Genomic DNA, 22,293 nt, shown 5'->3' with positions numbered 1-22,293 from the left:
TGTAGCTCTACATCTTTAGATCCACCAGATGTATGCTCTGCATCTTTAAAACCACCTGATGCATGTTCTGCATTTTTATATCCACCTGATTTATGCCCTACATCCTTATATCCACCTTATGTATGTTCTAAATCTTTATATCCACCTGATGTATGCTCTACATCTTTATAGTCACCTGATGTATGATCTACATCTTTATATCCACCTTATGTATGTTCTACATTTTTATATCCACCTGATGTATGCCCTACATCTTTATATCCACCTGATGTATGTTCTACATTTATATATCTACCTGATGTGTGTTCTACATTTTTATATCCACCTGATGTATGTTGTACATTTTTATATCCACCTGATGTATGCTCTACATCTTTATATCCACCCTATGCTCTATGTCTTTATATCCAGCCTATGCTCTAAATCTTTATTACCACCTGTTGTATTTTCTACATCTTTATATCCACCAAATGTATGATATACATCTTTATATCCACAGGATGTATGCTCTACTTCTTTATAGCCACCTGATGAATGTTCTACATCTGTATATCCACCTGATGTACACGCTACATCTTTATATTCACCTTATGTATGTTCTACATCTTTATATCCAACTGATGTATGTGCTACATTTTTATATCCACCTGATGTATCTTCTATATTGTTATATCCAGCTGTTGTATCTTCTAAATCTTTATATTCACCTGATGTATATTCAACATCTGTATATCAACCTGATGTATGTTCTACATCTTTAAATCCACCTGATGTACGCTCTACATCTTTATATCCATCCTATGGTGTACATCATTATATCCACCTGATGTATGACTACAACTTTATATCCACCTGATGTATCTTCTACATCTTTATATCCACCTTATGCTATATATAATTATATCCATCTGATGTATGTTCTACATCTTTATATCCACCTGATTTATGCTCTACATCTTTATATATCCACACTATGCTCTAATATTTATATCCACCTGATGTATTTGCTACATGTTTATATCCACCTCTTTTCCTTTTGCCTTACCTCATTTTAGCCGTAAACAGCTAGAGGGTGGGTAGTATAAGCAGGCACGATCTACCAACAATCCAGAATCCTGTATTTATCCAGTGTGGCATACATTACACCTGAACATATTTGGGGATATCTTTGGGCGCCCTCTGTGGTCTAATGCTTTAATCAGAACCCCTCTTTGACCTCTGCGGGAGATTCTTTAGAGAAATAAGGACTCCGAACACTTGTTACTGGGAGACCACGCTCTAGCATAGATATAGGAGATAGTCAAGGAAATGTTTGACCTCTGTTGGTGGACATTTATTAGGCACTGATGCCCCTGGTGGGAGATCTTCATTGTAGAGGAGTCATATCCTGTATGGTCACAGGCCTGGCCTCCTAAATCTGGCTATTCCGGGACTTTCTTTCCCACTGCTATCATACATCCCGGCAGCCTCCTTGCAGACGCCTCAGTGCTCGGCCCAACCCAAGTCCACCATAGCACGCCCCTGTAAACGTGGCAGATGCCCCTATTCCATACTGGGACTAGCACCCTTTTAGCCAAACACCTTTTTAATGAGAGATGGTGGGGATACTGCTGTGTCCTGCGTCCCCTATCAACTAAAAGAAAAGTTACTTTGTGGGTTCAATCACTGATTTTAACATGATTAGTCCAGTCAGTCTTAGTCGTAGTCCTCCAAAGACAGCTTAGGCCTGAACCCCCCAGAGCCTCTAAAGACTTGAATGGACCTCAGTGTTGTTTTGTCTGTCTTGTCTCTCTCCCCCCTCTCTCTCTAGACTCTATTTCTCTCTATCCCTCTTTCTGGGCTCTCTCTCTGTTTCTTTTTCTCTCTCGGCTTACACACTCTTTCTCTCGCTCTCTCTCTTTCATATGGAGTCATCACAGATCCCCTCCTAATCCTGCAGTCATGTGCACCTTAATGAAGTGAAGTGTGGTTCCCTGCACAAGTGGCTTCTGGTGAATTGTTTAAATGGAGGGGCTGTAAATATTTGTATCTGATATGGCCGAGAGACCGAGCGTTGCAAGGGTGCCCACACCACTCAAAATGGGTTTGGGGTGTTTCAACCCCTGAGAATTTATTTTTAATAATTTGTGAAAGTGGTGCATTTTAGAGCACACTTTTAAGAAAAATTGGGTAAAATGCCAAACAGTTTGCAATTGGGTTTTGTAGGGTAACTCTAGAAAGAAATCCAATAGATGTAAGTAACCAACAGTGCACAGGAGCATTTCCCCATCACATTTTCATGATGCCTTTTCCCACAATATGTGCCAGTATAAAACATGTTTACACTGGCTGTGTCCATACATTTCCATGCTGACTGCAACATTATACCCTATTACTCCCATATAAGAATATACTCATGTTTGCTTTGCGCATAATGCCAGTAATGATACCATAAGAAAACGTGTCCATGCTTTTTCTGCCAATATATGGCAGAATCCCCACATAAGAACATACTCCAGTTGGCTTTCCCATTAAAAATGCAAGATACCCAATACAAAATGGCCTGCCTCAGCAAGAAATGGCTAGACTAAGTGTATGAAAGTGACAGTCTTGCTTCATAATAACACTTATCATGCTTACTTTATTAAAGATGTCCAATAAAAAAATGTCATTCCACAATAAGAACTGAGTAAACTGGCTGCATTGGAATGCCAGTCTAGCTTCATAATAACACTTATGCTTGTTTTACCAAAGATGCCTAATACAAAATGTCACGCCACAGTAAGAATAATACCACTGATCGTGCTTGCTTTATCTAAGATGCCCAATATATAATGTCATGCCTCAGTAAGAAATGGCTAGACGGGTTGCATAATAAATGCCTGTCTTGCTTCATAATAACACTTATCATGCTTGTTTTACCGAAGATGCACAATGCAAAATGTCATACCACAATAAGAAATGGCTAGACTGGCTGCATTAAAATGCAAGTCTAGCTACATAATAACACTGATCATACTTGCTTTATCAACCATGTGCCATAAACAATACCATGCCTGTTCCATGGTGTGCCAGCACCTTGAAGTCAAACATAATCACACTAATGATGAATGTGATTATGTGTGGTTGCAGGAGAAGGTATGGTATTTATTACAAGACAAGGGGCCTCATTACACGGATGGCGTAGAACCATGGCGCTATTAGCGCCATGGTTCATGCCGGTAAAATACTGGCACCGCCTTGGTGTAAAGGGGAATTACCGCCCCATTCCAAGGTCGGCGGGGCGGTAATTCCCCCTTCCCCCATTGCCCTTCCCCATTCCCATTTTTGCCCCATAGGGCATAATGGGAATGGGGAAGGCGCTAATTACGGTACCACAAATTGCGGTACCTAATTAGCTCCCTGGGTCCCTGGGTCCCTTTGCGGGTTGGTTTTTAACGCCTGCAAAAAGCAGGCGTTAAATTCCCCAACCCGCAAAAGGACCTCGTAGTAAGGCGGTAAGGATTTACCGGTACCGGTAAACCCTTACCGCCATCCGTGTAATGAGGCCCAAGATGTCCAGTAAAAAAATAGCATGCCTGTCCCATGGGCCTCACAGCACCTCAGACGGAGAGCTGATTTTGGCCTGTGGGCAGGGGGATTGTGCAACAAAGGCATTTTATAAATGCCTTTGTCGTACAAACCTCCTCCCCTCGCTCGCCAAAATCATCTCGGACCTGCACAAACACACACACACTTACACAACATACACACAGCAAGCTCTCGCTGTCTCATTCACAGTCACGAGCATCCATCATGCAGTCACTCATAACATAAGCATGCATGAATCCATACACATATTTAACTATGTTATGTTATCAAAGCTTATAAAGCGCATGGTCATTCAAGGAGTCATTTAAATTGAATGCGCTGGGATACATGTAGCCAATGCAGAGCGCGCAGCACTGGGCGTTATGAGCATAAATAACACATAAACATACAAATACACACTGTTACACCACATACACAAACAACATACACACAGCAAGCACTCTTTCCTTCACATGAGCACCCAACATGTGATCACTCATAACACAAGCATCCATGCATCCACAGCAAGCACTCTGTTTCATTCACACGAACATCCATCATGCACTCACTCAAAACACAAGCATACACGCTTCCATACACATATTTAAATAATAAATACATGAGCATACAGACATACATTACGCAGCACACATGCAGCGAACACTGTTTCATTCACAATAGCATCCATCATACACTCACTCATAACACAAGCATACACGCATCTATACACATATTTAAATGCTAAATAAACAACCATACAAACACACACATTTACACAACATATACACACAATCAAAGTGATTATTTGTGTATGCAAGATGCTGAGGGCCAGAAGGGCAAGTATGTTATTAGTAGACATCTATCATAGATGTCCAGTAAAAAAGCTATCGTCCCTGTACCCTGGGCCCCACAGCACCTCAGACGGAGAGCTGATTGTGGCCCGTGGGGAGGGGTTTGTGCAACAAAAGCATTTTTAAAATGCCTTTGTTGTACAAACCTCCCACCCCCACTCACCAAGATCCTCTTGGAGCAGCAGAAACACACACACTTACACAACATACACACAGCAAGCACTCTTTCATTCACATGAGCACCCATCATGCAATCACTCATAACACAAGCATACACACATCCACAGCAAGCACTCTCTGTTTCATTCACATGAGCATCCATCATGCACTCACTCAAAACACAAGCATACGCGCATCCATGCACATATTTAAATAATAAACATACAAAGACACACATAAACACAGCAAGCACTCTCTGTTCCATTCACAGGAACATCCATCATGCACTCACTCAAAACACAAGCATACATGCATCCATGCACATATTTAAATAATAAACATACAAGCACACATATTTACACAACATACATACCAAACACTCTTTCTGTTTCATTCACACAAACTTCATCATGCACTCAATTAGAATACAAGCATACCCACATACATACACATATTTAAATAAATAAATGAACATACAAACACACACATTTAGACAACATATGCACTGCAAGCACTCTTTCATTCACATGAGCACCCATCATGCATTCTCATAAAACAAGCATACACGCATCAATACACATACTTAAATGATAAATACATGAGCATACAAACACATTACACAACACACATGCAGCAAACACTCTGCTTCATTCACACGAGCATCCATCATACACTCACTCCACAAGCATACATGCATCTATACACATATTTCAATACTAAATATACATAGAAACACACACATTTACACAACATACACAGAGAAAGAACTCTCTCATTCACACTGGCATCCATCATCATGTGTTCACCTAACAACTCGTTAGGTGAACACATGAACAAACTAAACAAACGTACCTTCTGCCACAGGTCCGGAGGTTCCAGTGCTCCAGCCCGCTGCAAGCATGAATAGGAATCAGGAAGTTTCCTGATTCTTGTACATGCGTGCAAGAGTCCTGAGCGTGTGTCCGGAGATGTCCCACTCCAGCCTGCTATGTCTGTATGTGTGACGAGGCGCATCAGCACCTTCTTGCACATACAGACATGCAGTTCCCCAGCCAGCATTTCCAATGAGCCATGCAAAGCTGGGAAAGCAAATGCCCCCAGCCTTGCATAGCTCACTGAGCTTGCACGGCTGGGGATATTTTACTGAGAAAGGGAAACAAAGTTTCCCTTTCACAGTTAACAGCACTCCCTCAGCTGAAAAAAAGTGAAAGATATTCATTTGGAAGGCAGATGACATATGCCCTAAGCTTTACGGCATGTGCCTTGTAGCAAAATACTAACAGACACTGGATAGAGTGTATAGGTTAGCGATAGGGCAAGTTCCTCTCTACTATCCCCTCACCCTAGATAGGTGGAGCAACCAGCGCTCTCTAGGGATAGGAAGACACAAGGGCTTAGTTGAGTGTGTTTGAAGGGCAAGAGAGACTAGGGCGACATATTTTGGTATATGTAAAATTGATACAGTAAGTCACCTGAGATTTTGTATGTGTGATAATGTACTAGGGTAATCTACAGCTATGAGGCCCTGAACAGTCCTATAGTGTATTGTTGGTGAGATCATGGGAGTCATAGTCCTAAACATCTGGAAAGATGCTGGTTGACTGGTGCAGACCATATCTAGAGGGATCTATGTGCAAATGTCCCTTGGAAAAAGTCGCCAGGCAGGCAATTTACTTCCATACGCCCTAAAAGCCTTCCCTACATATTCTAGGACCTGTATTTTTTACTATTAAAACTCAAGGCTTAGAATATTTTTGGGAAAGTGCTTGATGTTCGTAGAATGCAAGTTTGGGGAAATATTGCCCCAGAGACATTTTCCCAGAGCATTGTAAACCATATAGAGCGTATCTGGCCGTCCTCGTCGCACTGGTGTTTTTGCCACAATTTCCACTGCAATTTGTTAGGAGGGACACGCCTGCGATACTCCTTCCCACTACCCTAAAAATAATTTTTAAGTGCTCGCTAACTCACCCCCCTACATAAACGCAACATAAATGCGGCAAAACGCCCACCACGATAAAGTGGGTAGGTACCATCTACAGTATGGCGTAAGGAATTGCGTATTATGGTGCAAGGAGCACTCCCGCAACTTAGGACTGGCGGGAGAGTCAGACACTATAGGTGCCTTTATTTATGGTCATCTAACCCTAGACTCTGCTCGTGGCGGTGTCAGAGACTAAAGACGGAAGCCTATCCTGGGTAATAGATGTGTGTGACCTGTGGTATTGCTGTGATGTCTTCAAAATATATGTTATTATGACATAACCTGCCTGGAGAGGTAATGCGTCTGTAACCCAGGTTTCGTAGACAGATATGCTGGTACGGAATCAAAAATGCTTCCATTTGATATCAAAGTTGCATTTCTCCCTCTATGACCTTCAATTTGGCAATAGGCACTAGATAATGAGAAAATGGGGCAAGCAGAAGGTATATCTCTGAAATGTTGGGAGAAGGGGTGCTGTGAAGGTAGCGATAATTGGTTCTATTTGATTTGGCCGAATAGATTTCATCGAAGTAGTTTTCCTCCAATTTGTTGGTTTTTTTAACTGGTTGATTTTGCTGCACATATATGTAGGGGGAGACCTCCCGTGGCCCCCCTTAACAATCTTACATTAATTATTATCCTAAACCCACCCTCACATAGATTTGCAACAAAATCCGATGAAAAATGTTCATCGAAATCTACTTCGATGGTATCTGCTGTGGCCAAAACTCCCATTACTGGGACAATTTGCTATTATCCCTCCAATCTACTCTCCCTGGTGTGTGTCTGATGATATACAATTGCTCCATCTCACCTTACCACATTCTTTCATCCGCAGGAGGCATCACCCATGACACCTTCCAGGACAGACTATTCCGCTACGATCCTGACACTGAGATGTGGTGCCAGAAGGCCGACATGACCACACTGCGTGGGCTTCACTGCATGTGCACTGTTGGAGACCGTCTTTATGTCATTGGTGGCAACCATTTCCAAGGTGCCAGTGACTACGACGATGTATTGGCATGTGAGTACTACAGTCCAGCCCAGGATCAGTGGGTGGTTGTTGCACCCATGTTGTACGGCCAGAGCGATGTGGGTGTGACAGTGCTAGAGGGAAAGATCTATGTGGTGGGTGGCTACTCCTGGAATAGCCGCTGCATGGTGGACATTGTGCAGTGCTACAACCCTGAGTCGGATGAATGGAGCAAGGTCCTGGAGCTGCCGGAGCCTCTAGGGGGTATTCGAGCCTGCACACTAACCGTCCACTTGCCCAAGGAGACTGTCGAATCTCAAACAAGGGAGTCTCCTCTCACCCCGACAAAGAAATACTGACCAAACTCCGAACATGTGGTCACCAAGGCTACGCCAATCAATGACAGTCATTCATTGAACATGTCGTCCAAGTATGCCAACTGTTTAAAGGAACCAAAGAAAGAAATGCTGACCGACCTCCTAACAAGTGGTCACCAAGCCTACTCCAATCAATGACAGTCATTCCAAGCCATTCATTGAGCAGGTCATCCAAGTATACCAACTGTCTAAAGGAACCAAAGAAAGAAATCTTGACCGACCTCCAAACAAGTAGTCAAAACAGCTACTCCAATCAATGACAATCATCCCAAACCATTCATTGAGCAAGTCGTCCAAGTAGACCAACTGTCTAAAGGAACCAAATAAAGAAATGCTGACCGACCTCCTAACAAGTGGTCACCAAGCCTACTCCAATCAATGACAGTCATTCCAAGCCATTCATTGAGCAGGTCATCCAAGTATACCAACTGTCTAAAGGAACTAAAGAAAGAAATCTTGACCGACCTCCAAACAAGTAGTCAAAACAGCTACTCCAATCAATGACAATCATCCCAAACCATTCATTGAGCAAGTCGGCCAAGTAGACCAACTGTCTAAAGGAACCAAAGAAAGAAATGCTGACCGACCTCCTAACAAGTGGTCACCAAGTCTACTCCAATCAATGACAGTCATTCCAAGCCATTCATTGAGCTGTCGTCCAAGTATACCAACTGTCTAAAGGAACAAAAGAAATAAATGCTGACCGACCTCCTAACAAGTGGTCACCAAGTCTACTCCAATCAATGACAGTCATTCCAAGCCATTCATTGAGCTGTCGTCCAAGTATACCAACTGTCTAAAGGAACTAAAGAAAGAAATGCTGACATACATCCGAACAAGTGGTCACCAAGGCTACTCCAATCAATGACAGTCATTCCAAGCCATTTATTGAGCTGTCGTCCACCTATACCAACGGTCTAAAGGAACCAATGAAAGACAGGTTGACTGACCTCCGAACATGTAGTCACTGGGGCTACAGCAATCAATGACAGTCATTCCAAGCCATTCATTGAGCTGTCGTCCAAGTATACCAACTGTCTAAAGGAACCAAAGAAAGAAATGCTGAGCTCTGAGCAGGTGGTCATGAGTCTTCAGGCCCTGATTAAACAACCAATTGCGGCCATTGAGCTTGTACAGTTTGGGCTGAGGGCCATTCCCTTACTCTCCCGTTGGGCACCAGCAGAAGCGCTTACATAACTACCCCAAAGAGATAAGAGGAGCTTCCCAAACAGGACTGTACATCACCCGACTGACCCCCAGGACCAATATTATTATTTCTGCCTCATCGGGATCATGCAACCGCTCTCCCTGCTGGAAGACAAGCACATGGCACCCCCAGTTGTCAGTGCCCTGGGTCTGTGGTGCCCCAGCACTTCTAGTATTGTAGGAAGGAAGATTCGACAGCTCAACTCTGGAGCTCTTCATTAAATAACACCGACCCAGGGGCCAAGTCCTAAATAAAAGAAGTGGGGGGACTCATTAACATACCAATTGAATATGGTGTCACCCAAAATTAACATATCATGGTGCCCTCTTAAAAAGTAAGGGACTTCTGAAAAAGTGGGGAGACTCCGTCCACCCGCATGTACCCTCGACTTGAGCCCTGCGCAAAACAGTTCCAACCAACCCTGGGGCGTTCTCTCAATAATCTGTCAGAAATACAGAGGAAGCTCGAAATTGGCGTGACGTGCGTAGGTGCTGGGATTTATAATCTTCAGCATTTAATCTTGTGATGGTGGAACACAATCAAATTAACAATTCCATGTATCCAGCAAGCGGGCCTGAGCTGTGCCTTTGGGCACCCCATCTACTGGGGCTTGGACGAGCATCCAGCAAGTTGGCCTGAGCTGGCACCTCATCTGCTGGGGCTTGGACGAGCATCCAGCGAGCGGGCCTGAGCTGTGCCTCTGGGCATCTCATCTACTGGGGCTTGGATGAGCATCGGACTTGAGCTGTGCCTCTGAGCACTTCATCTACTGGGGCTTGGATGAGCATCCAGCGAGCGGGCCTGAGCTGTGCCTCTGAGCACCTCATCTACTGGGGCTTGGACGAGCCCAGCTTTTCTCAGGCACTCCTGACTCAGCAACTGCTTCAAGCCTTTCGCACACTCCCGAAATGAACCTACCACACAAGACTACCTGCTTTGGAACCTAGCAGTGCCACCTTCCACCCAGCTAACCCAAGGGTGATGACCCCTCTTTGGATTCCACCACTTGAGAGAACTTGCCAAAACATAAGACCAGCACACCATTCTGGAAAGGTCCCCCACTAAAATGACTACCCATTCCAGCTACCTCTGCTACCCCGGACCCTACGTGTAACCTCCTGTGTAAGCCGTTACGGAGCCGCTTTATCAACCCCATGCCTTCAGACCGAGGGGCTTGTATTGTTGTTTCTTGGCCTCCAGCAGCAGGTCATCTCCTGCAGGGAGATTCCTTCCACCCTTTCCGTTCCGAAACCTCATAACTGTGTTCAACCATAGAGCATGTAGGAAGCTGTGAAACTGACCTGGGCGATCACCTGTGTGCGCGTGCATGAACGTAGCTCAATAATCTGCCACAGTGGGTCTACGTCATCGATGCGTTGTCCTAGCCCACTCATGGCTTCGCCTAGCCCTTTATGCTAGACCTGCTTGAGGAAAACCAAGAGACACAACTTCTACTGACTGTTATCTTACTGCTGTTGACCCCCAATACCCTCGCTTGCTCTGATTTCACCCCTGACCTTTCAGTGATTTCTAGTTAATAAAGTTTGCATTTTTTATAAGGATTCAGGCCTGGGCTATACTGTGTGTTTTTCATCCCTAATTGTTTTGCATTCTGATTGTTATATTTTGGATGCTTCGTTCAGAACGTGTTGGAGGGTTAAACTGAGCGGTCAACCACAATGCGCCCTACAGAGACTTTGGGTCACTGCCTCAGCTCCTGAGTAGCGGCATTTATGTGCATTGGAAGCTCAATGAGAGAACTTTCAGCCTCCACCAGATCACCCACTCCCTTACAAGAAAGTTGGAGATCCAACGATGCTCAGTAGCCCACAGGAATGCAAGCCAGCTGTTACTCTAGTAGCTGCAACTCAGTGCAGTGGAGCAGTAGTAGAGTGTAAAGCACATGCCAGCTGTCACGCAGGCTCACATTCCATGTGGCATGACACACAGCTTCCAGCCCACATGCATTATCCACACAACATGGCATGCCCCTCTGCACAATGCAAAACACAAGATGCCATATACCTTCCCCTTTCTACACAGCCCAAGACAGGTCATGGGCACAAGGTTGCCATGCGTTGGCCCTTTCACACAACAGGATTCACGCACATCCCCCTTACCTTGAAAAGAATGCCGGCTACCACAGCATGGAAGACCCACAATTTAAAGGTGGAAATGAAACAAAAGAAGCAGCTTGAACGAAGTAAAAATAGGGGTGTAAGGAAGTACAAAAATGGGCATGACGTCACTCCTTCTTTCCACAGAGGCATGAAACTGCAATTTGTAGTGGCGCAAAAAGTTGAATCCCAAGGTTTGCAGCAGGATGGGAGGGGGGAGGTGAGAGACTCTGGAAGATATCAATCCAAGGGGTGGTTTCATGGATGATCCCCTCATAATGGTCCCAGGAAAACCTCAGAAATGCACCGGTTTCCTGAGGTTTCAAAGGCTTGTGCTCTATCAGGGTGCAGTGCCACCCACAAACACCCGTTACTACGATCCCACGAGCCACAGGTTCAACCAACGGAGAATAATTCACAGTTTGCAGGCAAACTGGTAGGTGGACATTCGTGGAATGCGGTTTGGAGCTGGTAGTCCCCCGGAGGGCAGAGCCCCACATTGCCGGGCACAGGTGGCAGCCATGTTGGAGTCAGGCGACTGCCATGATGGAACTGCCTGATCCCAAGCTTGCAGGTCACACATTTATACCATCGGTCTTCGGAAAGAGCCTGGAAAGAGACACAAGAACATACACATGAGAAGTGGGGGAGGGGGATCAATCAGGACCCAGAGCCATTACTCCCCAGAGGTGCTCCCGTTCAACGAACCAAAGGACCAATTGCTGTTGGAGAAGGCATATAAAAGAGGAAAAACCGGAAGCTGTTGTCAGAGTTTGGAGATGGATGGAAGGAGCGAGAGACGCTAGTGAGAGGAGGAAGGAGATGGAGAGGAATGGGAAGATCTGGAGAAAGATAAGAGGAGAACAATAAGGTTTGCAGAACCACTTAGCTGGCTTAGTCAAAAGAGCTACAAAGGAGCAGAGATGGTAGGTGGAGTTGGTGAGGCAAGCAGTGAATTAAGGTCAAGATAACTGAGCACAGGCCGTTTTGAGGTCTAATTAGCCTGTCCTCTGGTGGTACTCCAGTTCAGATGCCCCTAAACAGGAGACAGAGGATGAGCTAGCCAGTAGACAAAAAAAGATAAATGGATCTGGTAGAAGCAGCAACAGCACCAGGTCACTAAAGGATGCTTGCCAGTCCAAAGAGAGAGAGAAAGACATTGGGCCTCATTAGGAGGCTAGCGGCCGCTGAATGAACGCTGCCCATAAGGGACAGGCACCGTTCATTCCGGGCCGCCACATTGCGAGGTCTGCAGCATGTCCCGCTCTGGACGCCTGCCCAGACCAGATGTGCAGAGCGGGACCCGCTAGCAGTACAGGATACTAACAATGTGCCTGTCATTAACAGGCCCGTTGTTAGCATCCTCCCCATTCCTATTGAGACCTATTGGGGCTCAAATGGTAATGGGGATGTACCGGGGATGTACTCGGTAAGGACGGCATGGCTACCTCCATACTCGTAATGAGGCCTATTGAAGTGGCAATAAACACAAGGCTAGCTAGTAGCACCACATCTGGTGGAATTGGCAAGTCAACCATCAATATTAAAAACACTTGCAAGCAGCCTAAATCCACTGACTGTTGACCAGGATGCTCCCAAGCAAGTCCATGAGGTGTTCCCTAAGGTTGGGTCTCTGTGGGCCAGGCTCCTTCAGAACATCCACCAAGAACAACTGTTAAGATGGGCTGGAAAGTCGCAAATTACCCAGAAGAGATGGAGTCAGTCAAACCGGACTCAATAACGGAAGTAGGCAGAGTGTAAGGCAAAACCCAGCTTTATTGTCATCAAAATAAAGAAGGGACAACCAGGGTCGGACTAGGACAAGAAATAGGCCCGGACACCCAAAAAAAAGTGGCCCACCCCTCATCTCACGACCCTTGACCTCTGATGACATCACCGGATGTGATGTCATTTGACCTCATCCCAAAGTGACATCCTGGGAAGCGATGAAACACAACCTTTCACCCCTTGCCAAAACAGGAAGTGGCACAAATAGCATTGGTCTTGGTCCCAAGTACACTATGAAAAATATGGTTATGTTTCACTAATGTGATATACATTTCATACAAGAATGGATCACCATATGTATCATTAATATCTGTGTGTATAGATCCATATTGCACGTTGCCGGTGTTTTATATTTCAAATTTGTTTTTTTTTCAAACCGGCCCAGGAGTGGCCAGAAATCAGCCCCCACTCCACTGGGTCGATTTCAGGCCGGCCACGGGCCGAAAGGCCGAGGGGCCAATCCGACCCTGGGGACAATATATAAGCATGAAATTCTTGAGGCTCTCGTCCGTTACATGAAAACAATGGTTTATATATTTGTCATAACTGATATCATACTGTAATCTTAGTTACTAAAACCTACAGGGAACGGGGATTAGTTAGTGGTGGTGATTACATAAACATTCTATAGGGGTTAAATTTCTAATTGGGTTAGTCTTATCTGATGGCTCCTCCTAAGACCGCCTCTAAATTGATAAAGGTAAAAAGACATAGAGGGTCATTACGAGTTTGGAGGCAGCCATGGCGCTACAAACTCGTGTCCGGGTCCTGGTTCCTTGAATGGGGACTTACCGGGTCATTCCAACCTTGGAGGACCCGGTAAGTCCCCATTCAAAATACCCATCCCCATTCCCATTCGAGCCCCCATAGGGCTCAATGGGAATGGGGAGGGAGCAAATAACGGGCACATTAGTAACGGGCCCATTATTAGCTCCTTGGTCCTTTAGCGGCTCCCGCTAAAGGACCTTGTAATGTGGCGGTAAGGGGTTAACGGCACCAGCATCCTTACCGGTGCCGTTAACCCCTTACCGCCGCACTCGTAATGACGCCCATAATCTCTGCAATATGTAATTGGCTGGCACTTTCCTTCATGGGCAGCGTAACATGGGGGATTTTCATTGGTTGGCTTCTTTCCCTGGCTGTGGTTGCCAGCTCCTGCTTGAGCTCTGCATGTATCTGTATTTCTGTGGTTTTAGCATTTTGTTTTCTCTAGAGGCCTCAAGTCCTTTGTCGATTTGAAATCATGCTGCAGCTTCCATTTGGCTTCCAAGATGGCTCTCCATTACACTTGCGTTTCTAAATTAATGAGCTATATTCGTATGTCATCCGTGCTGCATTCAGCTTATAAATTGCTTATGTATTGGGGGTACAGGTTGGGGGAACAGGTACAGGTTGGGGGAACAGGTACAGTGGCCACTGGCTATGGGTGAAGGCCATGGCTAGTGGCCTGGTAGTGCTTCAAAATATCCAGTGGGCATGACCAAAGACTGCACTCACTGACAAGGGAAGAAGGCACTGGCAAGTGGGCCTGAAAGACATGTATAGTGGCCACAGCCAAAGGCTGCAGCCACCTAGTGGGTCCAAAACACGTAGTATTTTAAAATATACAGTGGGCATGGCCGAAGGCCCTGGCTAGTGGACTCAAAAGACATGTATAGTGCTTAGCTGGTCCAAATTAACATATTGGAGGAAAATGTACAATGGACACAGCCAAAGGCTGTGGCCATGGCCATGGCTAGTAGACCAATAGTGTTTCAAAATATACAGTGGGAACAACCGAAGGCCATGCTCACTGGCCAGGGCTGAAGGCTAGTGGGCCTGAAAGACATGCTCAGACATGGCGAACTAGTGGGTGCAAAAAAAGATATTGGGGGAACAAATGCAGTGGCCATGGCCAAAGGACATGGCCATGGCTAGTGGACCATAAAAACGATTGCATAACACAACCCTTGAAATTCACTGAAAAAAAAACTTTAGTCAATGTGCAGTTAAATTAAGCAGATTTAACAAAACAAAACCCTTGAAATTCAACAGAAATGGGAAGTCATGACCACCTTAACTCGAGGTGTTCTCATTGACAAACCAATGAGCACATACATATTACAGAGAAGGGATTCACAATGACATACAAAATGGCATTATGGGGGACATAGAATTATGTGGGACATCAACGGGAGCGCGCCGAGTTAGACTGGTCATGACTGGCCACAGGCGCTGAATTTCGAGGGCATTGTTGCGTTAAATCTCGCAATTTAACTACACTGTAACTAAAGTTTTTTCAGTGACGTTATGGTTAAGTTGCGCTACTAAAAACCTATGAAATTCAGTGAAAAAACTTTGTTAAAGGGACGTTATGGTTCCAAGTAAAACCGAAAAACCCTTGAAATTCGCCAGTTATGGTAAGCTAAGCAACCATAACTCGCGCCACCACCGTGCACTGCTAAGACTAACACCCAGGACATCAAAGATGACATCACAAATGTCATTGATGACATCACTGATGACATCACATGTGTATGTACTTCTCATGAAATATGTGTAGAAGGGATTCTTATTATGTTGCGAAAAAAGTGTCAAGAATCATACCCTAAATATACCCTAATAAGTGCATTGAACGATGCATTGATATAAATAGCATCCTATTATGGGGTTCTATATAGTATACTAAGCTACTCATACAGAAACATAACATTGTGTGCAGCGTACAAGATGAAGGTATGATATTCGTAATGTTAATATGTTGAATAATGAAATGATAATTGTTTTCTTAATAGATTTTTGTGTACTGTGAAATATGTAATAAGTTGCTAATAAAACCCATGTATTACATAATTGCATTACTATATACAAAACACAAAGACACAAGAACACATACCAATATGGGTATATACAGGGAAAGTGAAGTTAGCAAAAAAGCACAAGTAGTAGCAGAAACAATTTATAACTTAACTGATTAGTTTCATGCAAATAAATGATTGCTCTTTTTCAAAGCTGCTATTTACCCTATGTATATGTATCACTTGATGTGATTGGACCCTAAGGAAAGTAGTGTGAGTACAATGTATACAAATATGACCATATACAGGGAAAGTACAGCCATAAAAAAACAACAGAACTATCAGAAAGTGCTCATAAGTCTAGTGATTATCTTTATGTACAAAAAGGATTGCTGTCTTTCAAGCTTGTGTTTTCCCATATGTATATGTTTCATATGATGTGACTGTACTCTAAGGGAATTACTGTAAGAACCTACTAGAAGGATACGTCTACAAATAAAATAAAATTATTCGTTTCTGACTGTTACTGAAGAAAACCATGTGGCCTAGATATGTCAGCTAAAGAAAAAATAGTGAGCCAAACATGTGATGTCATCAGTGATGTCATCAATGACATTTGTGATGTCATCTTTGATGTCCTGGGTGTTAGTCTTAGCAGTGCACAGTGGTGGCGCGAGTTATGGTTGCTTAGCTTACCATAACTGGCGAATTTCAAGGGTTTTTCGGTTTTACTAGGAACCATAACGTCCCTTTAACAAAGTTTTTTCACTGACTTTCATAGATTTTTAGTAGCGCAACTTAACCATAACTTCCCTTAAACAAAGTTTTTTTCATTGAATTTCATAGGTTTTTAGTAGCGCAACTTAACCATAACGTTCCTTTAACAAAGTTATGTCACTGAATTTCATAGTTTTTTAGTAGCACAACTTAACAATAATGACTTTGACTTTATATACATGTCATATGGAACTGACTAGATCTCTTCTTAAGAACTTGATGTCCGCAAACTTATTTAATGTTCACGGACATGTTCGGAGAACAGTACCACTACCTAAAAACTGTGGGGGGGTGGTGGGGGGGTATGTTTGATTGTTATATCATAATATAGGAACATTTAACAAATTCAAAAAGCAGCACACAAACACATTATATATAGTAAGACATAAGAAATGTAACCCATATATGTAACACACTAACCATTCATTTAAATACAATATGTTCTGAAATGGAATATACCACAAGAAGATAAATTGGCTTCCAACATAATTACCTCACAGACACAACAGAACTGAGAACAAGACCAGACCCACTGAATACATAGGACTTATCTTACCAGAAATAGTAAGTGTACTTCATTTTACTCATATATTTATAAACTTTCTGTATTAGATTAAAAAATATATTATCTTTTTTTTTTTCTCACAGAAATGTCTAGTACTCTGGCATGGCTAGAGGACAATTTCCCACATGAAGAATTGTCACAAGGTAGTGAAACTAATGGTAAACACTTTATAATATAAACCATTTATTTAGTATTTTTTTATATACATTTAACATATATATTATTTTTTTGTACAGAGCATACCAAAATAGAAAAAACTTCAGAAAACCCTGTTATGGATGACAGTCTTCACAATATAGAAGAAAAAATGGATGTATTATTGGCTAATTTTAATAATTTAAAAACTTTTGTAGAAAATCATTTCAAACCAAAATCCTTGTACCATTGCCCCACATGTACTTGTCCCTCCTCACCATATCCCAGTCAATTATCCCCAAACCCTCTCCATAATCCAAAATGTTTTGATGAGACTTCCATCCCTTCTTCACCTAATACCAATCATGTTGAAACCCCAAATTCTCCTGTTTTTGTTTCTGTTTCTGCCTCACCTTCTCTGTCATAAATTATTACTATATGTTAAATAAAGTTTAATTTTTATATTGTATTGTGAATAGTTTCCGTTTTTTTTAAAAAAAAACAATAAAAGTGTCCGCGGACAGTGCGAGTGTTCTGAAATGTTCGTACATAAACGAAAATGGAGGTGTCCTGAAGAACACCACACCTGTTCGTACTGTTCGCTAGCAAGTTAAAACTGTTCTAAGAACACACGTGGTGTCCTGAAATGTTCGTAAAGAAACAAAAATTAAAGTGTTCTAAAGAACACTATATCTGTCCGTAATGTTCGCTATCAACTTAAAACTGTCCTAAGACCACAATTGGTGTCCTGAAATGTTCGTAAATAAACGAAAATGGAGGTGTCCTGAAGAACACCACACCTGTTCGTAGTGTTCGCAAGCAACATGAAACTGTACTAAGAACACACGCGGTGTCCTGAATTGTTCGTAAACAAACAAAAATTAAAGTGTCCTAAAGAACACTATACCTGTCCGGAACTGTTCGCTAGCAAGTTCCAACTGTTCTAAGAACGCTATTGGTGTCCTGAAATGTTCGTACGTAAATGAAAATGGAGGTGTCCTGAAGAACACTAAAACTGTTTGTAGTGTTCGCTACCCAATTGAAAGTGTTCTAAGAACACAATTGGTGTCCTGAAATGTTCGTACATAAACGAAATTACACGTGTCCTGAAGAACACTATATCTGTCCTTACTGTTCGCTACCAAGTTTAAACTGTTCTAAGAACACGCGCGGTGTCCTGAAATGTTCGTTTCACGTGTGACGCACTTTTAATTACTTCAGAACCCGAACAGTGTCCGTAGGACATCATGCGCATGCGCTAACCAATCTCCGTGCACTTGGTGTCCTGCGTACAGGCGCTTCCTTCGCGGGCTAGTTCGCAAACGGATCATATGACCGCGCCCACGCTCATCGTGTGTCCTGAAATGCGGACACTGTTCGTGTCCCCGAACAATTTAAAAGTACATTTTCAGTTAATCCATAATATTTTTCAATAAAATCTCACCATGGCACAAGTCCCACATCACAATATATACCTTTTGAAACTTTCCGATCCTTTTTTTGTGTTCGATCTGTCCACGGACAGTGCGCATGTCTGCGAACCGCGCACAAGCACCCCTATAAAAGACCACGGCCAAGAGCTTATTCCCATTGTGTTTCTGGCTATTCTTCAGAACACAGTGATTTTTGCTGCCACCTGCAGACTACACCATCATCGAGATGGCATCCTTGGCTGCTGAACTGCCACTTGGTGCTCCACCTGCTTCAGCACCACCCCCACCCCCTCCGCCACCACCACCTCCCCAAGGGCCTGAAGAGGGGAACAGGAGTGAGGATGCGGAGGAGGAAGAAGAGGATGATGAGAATGAGGTAGAGAAAAACCCTACTACCCGAACTAGGCGTGAGTCTTGGGTGTGGCGGTTATTTACCATTCATGGTAATGTTCCTAAGGCACGTGCGAACCGTGTTACCTGCAATGAGTGCAGTCGCGGGAAGCACGGTAAGTACAGCTTTGGGACCACTACTATGAAGCGACACTTGAGGTCATTTCACTCTGGGGCTATTCGCAGGGTTGTACCTTTACGAAGAACGTAACAGGTTAATTTCCTCTACTTCATTCTCTGTTTCTGATCCTGTCACCACAAGGACCATCTCTGTGGGACAGCGTCTTCCTCAAGCTGCCTCACAGGCCATACAGAATGCTGATGACCCTTACCTTTTGAGGGTCACAGTTGTATGTATGTACTGTGACACAGTACTCTGCAGGGGGGAGCGACTTCGGAGTGCTTTTGAGACTATCGTCTCAGAGCACGAGAAGACCTGCTCACTACCCAAATAAAACCCACTCTACATCTTCCTCTCTCAGCTCGCCCTTTCTTATCCCTGTGGTTGGTGTCCCCCCTTTACCCTCCTTTACCCTCCTCTCCTAGTGTGTCATGTCTGAAAAACCAAAAAAAAATACAAAATTACAAAAATCAAAAAAAAATAAGGCTCTTTTCAGAGCCGTCTTTCCCAGTTAAAAAATAGAAGTGAAAATAAATGAAGCAGGGCTCTTTGTATTTTTTAGAAGTCCGCGGACAGTTCCCGAACATTAAAAAAATTGGGTTGCTACTCCATCACAAACATTGTAATTTTCTCTGGAAAGAAGTGGTGGCTCTGAAAAGAGCCTTTGGGTGGTGTTTGTAAGTCAAAAATTGTAAATGCTTAACATCTACTTCAAAATCATTGTTGTAATTCCAAAAAAGGTCGCAATGCATTTTGTACATTTCTCAGAAAAATCTGATTGCCAGAATAAGTAAGATGGACTCCATCTCTGCGAAAAATGTATGTACTACAAAACATAATATTTTCATTGTGAAAAGAAGACATGCCAAAATCTCTTAGAAAGGCACAAACAGCCTTATTAACATTGTGCCTTGCTTTTTCCATTTGTGGACCAAATGAAGAAGAACGAATCCACATTTGTCTCTGCGCAATCCGTGAAAATAGCACTTGAGAATTAGGAAACATGTCCATAACCTTCCTAAGTCCTTCTTTCATAGCAAATTGCAAATAAATTCCAGTCACATGTCCTAAACTGTTCCCTCCACAATGAATTACAATTATGTCTGGATGTTGCTCTGTCTCCAAAGTAGCACAGAGAGGTAGCAAGTCCAACCACTTCATTCCACGTACTTCATGCCAGTGTACTTCCACATGTGGGAATCCAAGATCTACAGCTACTCCACAGCTTTCTGCATGCACCTTCAACCAATGTATCCACGAATCTTCTAAAATCCAAACAACCTGTTTTCTGAAACACACAGCCATAGCTATCTTTTGTTCTCTCAGCAAAAAGAGTATCTGAGAAAATCTCTCCTGGCACAACACACCCACCAAACTTTCCTGACCAATCCCTTTCAGTGCTTATTCTCATTTGCATGACTTCTGAACCCAAAAATTCCCGGATGTAACTCCCGATGTCCGCGAACTACCGCCATGTCCGCGGACATATCGTAACATGAACAGCCCTTCTACCATTTCCACTACACTCTCTCTGCCATTCCCTCATTGGATGTACCTCAAAAATCACATGACCATGCACCAATCACATTCAAGACCTCTACATCTAACTGCATCATCATAGATCAGCACTGCAAATGTACTCTGAATCTCTCTGAGTACAAGTGTCATATCATTGGCAAGCAGCATCTACCAGAAATACTGTACAAGTCTTCAAGATTTCTACTTGCAGCTCCATGCATATCCATATGCATGAACACAAACTTCAGGTATGCATATTTTCTGTATAGTAGATCAACACATTTTCAAACAGACTTTTACCTTGTAAAATCTGTAAAATGAATTTACTGTACTTTTTTTCAATTTCCTAAAATCAACTATCACTTATAAACCTTTATACTATTTACTTTCTTTATACACACACACTCAAATCATGTTAAACTAACATTTTTAAATGAAATATATAGACTACATATATTCAAACAAAATTGCATGCAAACACAATCTATGTTTAAACCTTTATAAAAATACTTATACAATTTCATAGTTTTTGTTTTTATTTATTTATTTACTTTATTACTTTAAATTAGACATGACATTGAGGCGCTAGTACCTGGAACAGTTTACTTACAGAAATAGTGGTATTCACTAATATATTATAAATTTCACAAGACATAGCAAAGATATTTTTTTTTGCTACAGTTAGTCATTCAATACAATTTGTTCATTAAGAACATATCAAATGTACTGAACTGATGCAATGTATCTTATGTAAATAAATTAGTTTAATGGTTTTACAGAAGGCACTCAGGATTTCAATTAAAAAAATCAATATCTAAATTAAAAACAGTGCTATATACAAACAAAGTTACTAATTTAAAGCTTTTACAATTGCAGTGAAGACCAGTTTCCTGAAAAGAAGCAGCCGAATTCGAAGAAGAAACAAAAACTAAGAAGTTACCTGTTAATTTAAAAAAAAAGTAAGTAAAATATCACCATAATATTTGTATTATTAATCAAATATACTATAACATTAATACGAGCTATTTCGGTTTCTAAAAATAGAGATTTTGTACCATTTTGTCCAAAAATGTCCATGTCTTAAACAGCGATTTACAGCCAGAATGGCCCACAAATTTCTATTTTTGGACACACAAATTAGCCAATTGAACCACTACAATGTTCATATTATAGAACAAACAACTGTTTTAATTGTATACATTAGATTTACTATTTGCACTTTTCCACACCACTAGCTTACTTTTTTTTTGTCATCTGAACCCCAGTTTAGTAACACATAAATTCAAGAATACCTATCCCTACTAGTTTTAGCTCCCAATGCACAATCACACACCATTACATACATCTTTATCATCTTACTCAAACACCCATGCACACAGCACACATACATTCCAGAACACCCCAACCCATATCTTCTTTATTTTTTTCAACAGACCCTAAAGAATGCCTACCAAAAGTCAAGTCCGTAGAAAGCAACGCAAAAGTAGAGCAAATGAAAATAAAGGTGTCCAACATAAGCATCCATCTCCAGCAGAATTTGTAAAAAAAGTTGAAACAAAACAGCTAATA

General features: G+C 42.5%; 1 protein-coding gene across 1 annotated transcript in view; it reads left to right on the top strand.

The window, feature by feature from the left end:
- The window catches only part of LOC138525670 (kelch-like protein 9), a 454,357-nt gene extending 443,692 nt beyond the window's left edge, over positions 1 to 10,665 (top strand). Inside the window, exon 7 of the mRNA XM_069635739.1 lies at positions 7,382 to 10,665. Coding sequence (XP_069491840.1) covers positions 7,382 to 7,878 — 497 coding nt within the window. The 3' untranslated portion in view covers positions 7,879 to 10,665. The remainder of the gene's footprint in view (positions 1 to 7,381) is intronic.
- The last annotated feature ends 11,628 nt before the right edge of the window (positions 10,666 to 22,293 follow it).

The sequence above is a fragment of the Ambystoma mexicanum genome, chromosome 7p, assembly GCF_040938575.1.
Source record: "Ambystoma mexicanum isolate Mex_15411 chromosome 7p, UKY_AmexF1_1, whole genome shotgun sequence".
Lineage (NCBI taxonomy): Eukaryota > Metazoa > Chordata > Amphibia > Caudata > Ambystomatidae > Ambystoma > Ambystoma mexicanum.
The sequence above is the reverse complement of the archived record's forward strand: the minus strand, read 5'-3'. Positions and strand labels throughout refer to the sequence as shown.